Source organism: Etheostoma cragini, chromosome 16, assembly GCF_013103735.1.
Source record: "Etheostoma cragini isolate CJK2018 chromosome 16, CSU_Ecrag_1.0, whole genome shotgun sequence".
NCBI lineage: Eukaryota > Metazoa > Chordata > Actinopteri > Perciformes > Percidae > Etheostoma > Etheostoma cragini.
In genome coordinates, this window is record NC_048422.1 from 15,260,073 (window position 1) to 15,270,185 (window position 10,113).

Here is a 10,113-nt window from a genome sequence, read left to right on the forward strand (position 1 = left end):
GCTTTGTTTCTGTGCATGTAACATGATGGAGCCCTCGATTATGTTATTAGCGACACTTGACAGTTAAACTGCCTGTCTTTACTGGCAACATTATCCAAAATATCAAAATAATTAAGGAATCGAGACACAATATGTTCAAGTTGATCAATCAGTTTTATTCAGGAGAAAGGGAGAAAATATTACTCAAGGAGAAAAACTATTCAGAAAGCTTCTGTCAGAAGCAGCCCTCAAACAAATCAGTTCTCTGAACGATCCTTCATTTCCATCCGTAACTTCTATTTTACATTAAAACTGATTAGTTGAGATACTAACTTATTCCAAATAAATAGAACATTTTTGCTTTTTTACGTCAATCTTTGTATTAAATCACAGCCAGTCAGTAACCGCCAAGGCCTTGACTCTGAGCTCACTTTCAGACACACAGTCCACGCTGCCAGTAAACATGGCAGAGCAGCTTTCCCCCACACACCAGGCATAATGAATATACAATATGTTACACAGTTACAGTATATACACCACCTCTTTTACAGTAAAGACAATAAATGGTTCCTTGCTATTTGTTTCAATCACACAACATTTAACAGTGAATTAGTGTGGGAAGTAATTGCATCCATATTGTCTTATTTGTGATTTCCCAAGCCCCGAATCAATAAAAGCATTTTATTGTAGATTGTACGTCTTCGCCTGACAAAAGAAATAGAATGAACAAAAAATAAAATAAACTCATATTTTGTGGCATGTTTATAAGGAAACCAAAAAGTGACAGAATGCTAAGAAGCAAGACATTTTAAAAAATCAAGAAAGGATTAGGTAAATCTATTCAAAAAACCCTGTTTCCTAACAAAGGGCTGTGGAACACAGCGCTGTTTACTTTGCCTGTAAAAAAACACCAAGTACATATGGCCCCCACATTTTACATTTTGCTTAAAATACCAAAATTTCCACTAATGCTTTCTGTCCTGTTGCAGTTAGTGATACGTATCAAGTGTTCAATAGTAACTTACAAATGTGTGCTACCTCAAACACAACAGAGAGGATCTTAAAATTCAATGAAATCCAAATGAGAAGGTTAAAATACCTCCAAAAGTAGTCTGTGGGATTTTTGTATGACTCGCGGTGAGACTCTCATGTCTTTGCATATTGAAATCATTGAAAGACTCCTCAAAACCAAAGGCCTCTTCCATGATTTCATCTGAAATGGAAAGAAAATAACTGGGAGAGCATAGCTATGGTTATTAGTTGCCAAAGGAAGGAGCTCATTGTTGATCAATTAATCCCAATGTTAGAATCCTAATTAATTTCTTGTTTTCAATGCCCACAGGAGTGTTGCCAATACACGTCACTATAAAATTATCAACATAGATATGTGTAGTTTTGGGAAGAGTTGTTCATTTTCTCAAATTCTGATTGAATTTGACACACTGTTGGGAATAACATCACAACCTTTTGAACAGAGCAGTCTCATTAATGTCACCTTCTATTCATATGTACAGTACAGTACAGTACAGTACACACACACACACACAGCTTCAACTGGAACCCTCAGCTTAAAGAGTGCGGCTTCACAGGATTCCCTTTACCTCAACAGGAATAATTAAGCAAGTTTATTTAGAAACGTCACTGTCCAACCAGCCGCACAAGACAGAGCTGAATGACAAGCTTTGTACAGTTTTAGTGCAATCATTCTTATATAATCTGATAGAACTCTACAAAAAAGAAGAAGATGAAACTTCAGCTGAAGAGGAAACACACACGCATCATGTACACTCACACAGTCCAGTTATAAAGGATGTGTATTAATTCATCTTTGACATGTGGAACTAGAAGCAAATGTAACAGTAAAGAATAGGATCTACTCAATAGCCTCAATTTGTGAAGAAACTTAAAGACCCCATGAAACTGTTATGTTAGGACTCAATTATGGATGAAGGGAAAATAAACTATGTAGACGTTTGTGACGAGGCTATGAATTAGGAGTGCAGATAAAGAGATTTTCACACCATTTTTCCTGTAACTTCCTCTAGCCATTGCACCTTACAATCTATCATGCTAATGACAAAGAAAAAGTATAACTTGCAAAAAACAATGATGTGGAAAGCAGCCTGAAGCACAGCATCCCAAGCTCTATTATTTATCTAAATTACACACTAAAAATAATGCCTTAATCTCTTTGACTAAAATGTGTTTTTTTTCTCCATGGGGTCTTTAAATTGCATCTATCCCCTCAATGACTTTAGAAACCACCTTTTCATAACTGTGTGGAAATCTCTCAGTCTTACAGGATGTTTGACATCACAATACAAATGTTTCACATATTAACATATTGCAACATTTAACAAGACTTATTTTCAGTGTTTGGAGGACAAAGACAAAAGTTAGAGAAAAGGTTGTTTTAGGAACAGTAACAAACTGCGACACCTGCCTTCATCTTTCTGGACCTCATCATGCAACAGAGAGCTTGACTTTTAAATCGTAACAGCTCAAAAGCTATTATGTGCACTCTGTGTCTTTCTTTGACTTTAACTTACATCTCACTCTACATCTCTTCTCCTCATGCACCCTTTCACCATCATCGATTCTCCTCACATTACACAAACATACGGGGTAAGTATTTGCATTATTACATTCAAACGTGATGCTCATTTTTGGCATTTGTACAGTCAATTGTGTATAACTGAGATTTGCACTAAAATGAAGTTGCAAACAAGGCTAATCATTTTCGACAGCTCTTTAAGTACTGTATCAGCAAGGGGACAGACTATGAGGCCCCTTTATTGCACTTATGTGTAAAATGGGAGACGAGTGGGGGGATGGGGATGAAAAATGGTGGTATTAAGAATGACCAGATTGTGTTATGGAATACTGGTTATCTCTCTGGGAAGAGCATCATAGACAAAAACCAACTGAAAATACTCTCTATATCACCATACACACATTACTGCCAACACACAGAGGGGGCATTTTTATGTGTCTCTCACACACTCACTCACACTCTAACACACACAAACACACACCTCACACAACCAGGATTTTGACTTCATCCTGTTCGTCAGGCCGGTAGAAGAAGGGGATGCAGGGGTTTTCCCCGAGGAAGGGGGGTGATCGTGGCACTCCCTGTGGGTTCTGGATGTCGTGGAGCAGCTGCATGATCTGCTGGGCTGTGGCGTCCTCTTTGGGCCCCGGGGCCTTGGAGTCTGTCTGGGCTGACCCGCTCAACAGCATCTGGGACGACGGGGCTTCCAGGGGTGTAGTGGGTTCTGACAGAGGAATGACTTCCATTGCTTCTGCAACAGAGAGAAGGCAAGCAGCAGGATGAAGATACAAAGAACACACACACACACCCAAACACCCACACACACACACACACACACACACCTTTTTGTCTTTGCATCATTTATGATGTAGTAGGGACAGCTATACTATACACAGAGTATTGCGTATTGTGCCTACCTGCTCCGCTGACAGCATTAAGCATTGTGTGTGTGTGTGCGTGGTGCTCTGGGTGAGTGTGATCCTCCCCAACAGGAAGCAGGTCAGGGTTCACTGTGCCTGCGCTGGCTAAGGTTCCGGTGTAGCGGCTGTACCAGTCATTCCTCTCAGCCACCAGCCTCATCACCAGATCCTGCAGCTCTGCCAGCTTTGCCTGATGGACAATAGAGAAACAATGGCTGCATTGACGATTATTTTTTATTTTATTTTATGGGCACTTTTTAGGACAGCTGAAGATATAAAAGAGGTGAGAAAGGGGGAATGACCTGCAGCAAAGGGCCACAGGTCAGAGTGAAACCCGCGGCCGCTGCGTCAAGGAGAAACCCTCTATATATGGGTACACACTCTACCAGGTGAGCTACCCATGTGTCCACTGATGGTTATTTTTTTAAACAAAAAGATGGCTATACAGTACTTTCATCTCCTCCTTGTCCTGGGCCAGCATGTTGATGTAGTGCTCCTTCTCCTGGTGTTTTTGCTTCATGATGGCCCGCTGATTCTGATACAGGGCTATGTACTCCCCTGGAAAGAAATTAGTATGGGGATGAAGAGGTTTTCTATCTTTCTGACAACTATAACATACATGACAACATTCAACCAAAACTAATTGGTTAACAAAGTGATACAACAGACATATCCCACTGTCTCACCTATAGTGTCAGTCTCTCCAGACAGCTGAATGCAGCGGTGCTCCAGCTCCTCCACCCTCTCCTTCAGGTCAGCTTTCTCTCTTATGAGGGATGTGAAACGCTGCTGAAGCTTCTCCATGGCAGCTTGCAGGGCCTGATGAACTTCCACTGGCACTCCTCCTTCTAAGAAGAGGTCAGTAAAGTAGCTTGTTTAGATAAATCACCCCAGATACCTTTTTCATCTACATAATCAGAAATCCTTAAATAATATAATCAGGATTGGCTATATATGTATAATGACAATAAATGCATTCTATTCTATATTAATAAATTAGGAACACACACACGTTGGCCTTCTTATTGTAACAACACAAAACATCTAGTTTTCCTTACCTGACTGCTCGTGACTGTGTTCACAGTGACTATGTTGGCCCTGAGTGTTATCGTACTCGTGATGATGGTCGTGAACAGATTTGTGGCTGTGGTGTTGCTGCTCCAGGCTGAAGGCCACAGCGGCCTGGTGCCGCGCTGCCATGTGAAGCCGGTGCTCATCCTCAAGTTGCCTTCTGGCCTCGTCCCTCTCCAGCTGCAGCTGAGCCAAAGCTCCACGGATAAACTCCTCCTGCCGGGGGACAGAAGGTGAAGGTGAGGATTAAGGGAGGGAGCAGATGAGTCAATGGGTCAAACAAGGCTAATCCCAAACTCAAGTCTAAAACGTGGTTATAAATTAATCTCATATTATTAAGGTTTCAAAAAATAATCATTTAAACTGGCATAACACTGGATGTATCATGTAAGTGTCAACTTCAAACGGGATTTAGGTCTTTATAATATGTAATAAAAGACAAAGCAAAGAAAGAAAAAAAAGCATAAGTGGTTATGGGGAAGAACATTCTTCACCCTCCTCACCATCTCCTTCTGGCTCTCAAAGTCTTCTGGGATAACTATGGGAGAGGACTTCTCTGGGCTCTCTTGCAGGGACTGGCTTTCCACTCCATCGCCTAAGTGACATATTTAAAATATTAATACATTTTGACAGATATTTTCTCCCCTTGTAAAGTCAGTGGTCTTAGACTACAACACTCATTACCCATATGTGGAGCAAGATTACTGCTCTCTTACTTTCCTTGCCTGTAGGTGGCACAGGTTAGGTCTGAAGCTATGGGTGCTGCAGCTCTGGTATTAGAAAGTGTCCGTTGCTTTGCATCATTGACAATGCCCTTGTTTCTTGTGAAGAACTACAGTTTTCAATTGCTAAATTCCATTTCTTTTAAATTAAACAGTGTGAAACAAGAGGAACCACCTTGCTGTTAAACATGTGGGGCACAACCACATGCCTGTGAAGGGAACTCGAGTTCTCTGTTTGGCTCGGAATTTCAGATGAAGGGCACACAAAGAAATACAATCTGAAGAAGATTCGACAACGACGGTAAAAACAAAGGGGAAAAAAGCACCAACATACTAGTAATAGACAACCTCACCTTGGTCTCTGGATGATGTGGCAAGAGCTGAGCTGTTGAGCAGCTCCTTTACCTCAGCCTTCAGCTGCTCGTTGTCTCTGACCAACAGCTCCATATGCTCCTGCAGAAGGTGACAGAGACGCAGTCAAAACAAACAGACTCCAGTCCCTTTCTAAAGTAGTCTAAACATATTCTATTAGATGAGGAAGAACAAGAGGGCATTATGTCAATACTGCACTCCATTATACATAACAACATACTGGATCGAAATATATGAAAGTTTTTCATACATCGTCAATGGTCACGTGAACAATGCCTTAAATACATACCTGCGCTTGCTTGAGCTGATTGTGGCTGATCTCCAGTTGCACACGGCCCTGGCTTTCATCGTGCTGCAGCCGGTCCATGAGCTGGATCTGCTGCAGATACTGGTGGTGGATCTGTTCCCTCTCTGAGACCAGAGCCTGGTAGCCAGCACAGTACTGCTGCAGCTGGGCCACTACCTGGTCCCTCTGCTCCATCAGACCCTGAGTGTCATTACTTTTCAGTTCCAGCTGGACCAGAGGGAATGAAGAGGAAAATGAATACCAAAAGGAAGTAGAAAACAAATGAGAAAAATGAATTCAATTCCTTGTATTGAGTTAGTGCACTAGTTTGTGTATGGTGGACAACACCTATTGAAATAATAACTATATCATCTAAGATTCCGCAAGATATAATGTAGACATAGTCTATCAAAATCTATCAGCAGACTTTCAATTCAGTTTGCATCGGAGAGAGACCATACCTGCTCCTTGACGTTGTGCAGTTCTTCTTGCAGTTCACCCATTCTGCGAGCCAGCTCCTTTTTCACATGTTGCTCTGACTGGATGGCAGTGGTCAGCTCCATGTTCTCATTAGTCTGTACAAATGAAGGAGTGACAGGAATTTAGGCTTAAAGACAGCAGTCTCGCTCACTCTAGCGAATACTTTCTATACATGTACTTTCATAATTTGTGACTACTAAGTACAATAACCAAATAAAAAAGACATGAAAGATCCAATCAGATACAAAGTGAATTTAAAAACAACATTCTGTATCTATTTAACCTTAAAATAAATTCATTTTGAGGCACACTGACTTATACTACGGAGAATGGGGCCTCCGTCGTTCCACTCTGCACCCGATCATAATACGTAACTTTGGCGAGCGGTACGATCTCGCAGGAAAAGTGTGTAACGCTTTACGACACTACTGCTGATTTAGGTAAAACTGGTTCATACTTTATGGAGAACATGTTTTCTGGTTTTCCCTCTGACGTCCTCTGGCTGCTCTGTGATTAAAGGAATTACCTGACGGACATAAAGCTTTTCTTGTTGCTAAAGTATTCTAACCTCTAACTGCAGCTAACTATAGCTGCCACCAGCTAGACAGCTCAGTCAGCCCTGCCAGGACTCAAAGCTCCGAGACTTGGGGTAGTCTTGATGTTTACACAGCTTACCCAGGTGCTTTTGGCTGTGTTAGCAAAGTTGTTGTATAAGTACTTTAAATCATAACAAATACACTTGTGCAGCTGTCCATATTCACAACAGTGGTGTTTGAGTAAATTACACTCTGAAACTGTAGGGGTGCTAAAACGGAAACAATGCCAGTACTACGCAATGTTGCTTTACGGCAAAAAGGCCAACAAGATGTAAGAAGAAGAAAAGGCGTAGGGATACAATCCCTACAGAATTAAAGCAAGTTAGGACAGAGACTAAATAAATATTGAGTATGTAAATGACAGCACTACCAAAATGTGTTATTAAAAAAGGACAGTTGGACAGCTAGACTTTCAGCCTCACCAGTTTGACAAAACCATTCTGTAACTCAGCCAGCTGGTCTTTCAGTGCACGGTTCTGGGTGAGAGCACGGCTAATAGTGGCCTTGTCCGACTGAACATCCTCCAACATGCGCCTGCGGTCCCCTTCCTCTTGGACTTGTCTCTCCAACTGGCGCTCCATCTCCCCGAGACGCGTCTCCTGCTCTGAACACAGGCGGCTCAGCTGCTCGTTATCTCTCAGCTAAGAAAAAATATTACAGAGGCTGATTTTACAAACTTCAAACCTAAGACCACTTATAATCTTTAAAACATTGTGTAAAGAACAACTCAACTGGCGTAACTTTCAAAAGTGACAGACAAATGGCCATTACAATACTCTGCCTCACGTAAAATTTCATTATAATTCAAGACATTGACTAAATATTAAATATTTGATCTGCCTAAACATGTGTTAATGTAATGCATACCTGTGCCTGGTACTGTGCAGTAAGAGCCTCTTTTTCCTGATGAAGAGTGTTGAGGGCCTCCTGAAGCGCCACCTCGCTCTCTGAAGGCCCCGAGGACTGAGGCTCTGCATTATCCCGGGCCTCTCTCTCCTGGGACAACAACGCTGGAAAAGGAGACAAGAAAGGATGACAGTTATCAGGTTTAATCATTTTGCAACAGAATAATACACCAGACTCTGGTAGCTGTGTCAACAGCTTGTACTCAGTATTTAGAATGCTACAGTTCATATATTATGAAGCTTTTAAGGTTATGCTGAAATAAATATTATCATAAACCCAAAAATTGAATGTGTTGAGTTTTCACTATCTCAACTATGTTCGTACTTGGCTATAAATGTCAAATCTCACAGCCACATGGATTTTACTCTGAAAGAAAAAAAAAATAAGACTGAAGCACACAGATGGATTTGTGGCCTTTAAAAAATAAATGTTCGGTTTAAAATTTCAACTCTAGTTAACAATAGTGTCAAAAATCACTCTGTCTGCACTATTATGGCTCCACATCTGTGTGCTCCAGTCTTCTTTACCTCTGAAGTTTTCTCTCCATTTTCCTTAAAGTAGGTTTACATTATTGGAAGACAAGAGCAGCCCCTAATAAGTGGATTCTGTTAATCCTGCTATGGTCAGGCAATTGGTTAGCTTATTTACCAAAGGTAAAAATGCGGCACAATGAAGGAGCTATAGAAAAGCCGGGAAAAGGAACAAGCCCTAGATACGGGTAGTGTGAAGCTCGTACCCGCAGCATTTTGAAGCTCTGTAATGCTGGTTTCCAGTTCTTGGACTCGGCTAATGTTTCTGTCCCTCTCCTCTGCAACCAAAGACACCTGGCACAGATAGAAATTGACACAGACCAAGTAGTCATTTGTTTAATAAAACAACAACAACAAAAAACATACAGATGTCTTTATTTTCAAAGCTATAGTCATCCTTTCTATGCTGATGTTACTGTATGTAGTGTACCTGTGTTAGCAGCTGTTCTGTTTTGTCCTTCCATAGACGGCCCTCCTCCTGGATCTGCTCTGCATAGCAGTCCCTCTCTGTCTGCAGCTGGGCAATCGACTCCATCAGCTACAAAATCAAACATAAGGGTGAAAACGATGTTAACGACCATAAAATTATTTAGTTTGCAACTTTTATGTATTGAAATATGAAAAGGTTGAGGAAAAGTAGAAAAGGTAGATGCCATTTAAACGGTCATTTGATGCAAATGCGAACAGCAAAGTTATAATGAATGGCTGAGAGTGTATGTTTCCAGAAAAGGAATGCAGGCAATCCTTATACCTACTGTCCATACCTAATGTTTATATTTGACTGTAGTTAGAAATTCACACACTCTATTGTTTACTATAATTTGGTGGTTGTAATGTATTGATAAACAAATGCATGTGTTGTGTTTTTTGTTTTTTCACTTCTCTGTTTTTATGTAATGATTGTGTTATCTCAAGGGGTTTATCCTTATAATAAACACATTTTGAACAATGGCTGTAGGGATTCTAGTGGATAGTTATCCTATGTAGATTGGCTTTATTTTTTTCACACTAGAACAAAACAACTGCTAACTAAATAACTGCTAAAGAGATTCACGCTTATGAATAAATTTACAAACAGTGCACCAAATCAAAACTTTAAAAAAATATATCCACACAGAAAGGCCCTAGTATGACATACAAGCAGATAGCTGTCCTTGAACACAGACCTGGTGATTGTGTGCCTCCAGCTGCTGCTTCTCTCCAAGCAGTAACTGGACCTGCTGGTTGGCACTCGTGGGATCTGACTGGCTGGAGCACTGGAAGACAAAAATGACCAATGTTGAAATGAAAAGCAGGTAAACTATGAAAAAAAGAAAAGAAAAAGAAAAATCACATCTAACCGCCTTGTCTGCAAACAAACATTCCAGGCTCTAGATCGAAACTAAACATTGGCTTTTTGTCATAGATTGGCTACAGAGTTGATCCACCACTTCATGATCCAACAATCATTGAGAGGAAGGGTGAGGAAGATCAGTTTATATGTGTACTGTATGACTGTGTACTGTAAAATGTTGTGCCTGTGTCTTAATGCACCTGTTGCAACATGAGGTCAGCTATCTCGAGTCTCTTGCGAAGATCTTCCACCTCCAGCGTCATTGCTCCATTCTTCTGTGTACTCAGCTTTAACTGCTCTGACAGCTCTGAGCTCTGCTGCTTCGACTCCTCACTCAAATTGCTGCAAACACACACATATGCAG

General features: G+C 40.9%; 1 protein-coding gene across 6 annotated transcripts in view; it reads right to left on the reverse strand.

Moving 5' to 3' along the window:
* The window catches only part of golga2 (golgin A2), a 39,887-nt gene that overhangs the window by 21,124 nt on the left and 8,650 nt on the right, over window positions 1-10,113 (reverse strand). For 4 of the 6 annotated variants that reach the window (XM_034895637.1, XM_034895635.1, XM_034895636.1 and 1 more), the window contains 15 exons: window positions 9,950-10,091; window positions 9,583-9,672; window positions 8,847-8,954; window positions 8,623-8,710; window positions 7,848-7,990; window positions 7,403-7,621; window positions 6,366-6,479; window positions 5,908-6,132; window positions 5,600-5,699; window positions 5,028-5,119; window positions 4,512-4,740; window positions 4,140-4,301; window positions 3,905-4,011; window positions 3,451-3,643; window positions 135-3,284 (listed from right to left, as the gene is read on the reverse strand). In XM_034895637.1, coding sequence (XP_034751528.1) covers window positions 3,016-3,284; window positions 3,451-3,643; window positions 3,905-4,011; window positions 4,140-4,301; window positions 4,512-4,740; window positions 5,028-5,119; window positions 5,600-5,699; window positions 5,908-6,132; window positions 6,366-6,479; window positions 7,403-7,621; window positions 7,848-7,990; window positions 8,623-8,710; window positions 8,847-8,954; window positions 9,583-9,672; window positions 9,950-10,091 — 2,281 coding nt within the window. In that variant the 3' untranslated portion in view covers window positions 135-3,015. Of the gene's footprint in view, window positions 1-134; window positions 3,285-3,450; window positions 3,644-3,904; window positions 4,012-4,139; window positions 4,302-4,511; window positions 4,741-5,027; window positions 5,120-5,599; window positions 5,700-5,907; window positions 6,133-6,365; window positions 6,480-7,402; window positions 7,622-7,847; window positions 7,991-8,622; window positions 8,711-8,846; window positions 8,955-9,582; window positions 9,673-9,949; window positions 10,092-10,113 lie in introns of those variants that run through there. The other 2 variants (XM_034895633.1, XM_034895634.1) reach the window with 1 other exon arrangement.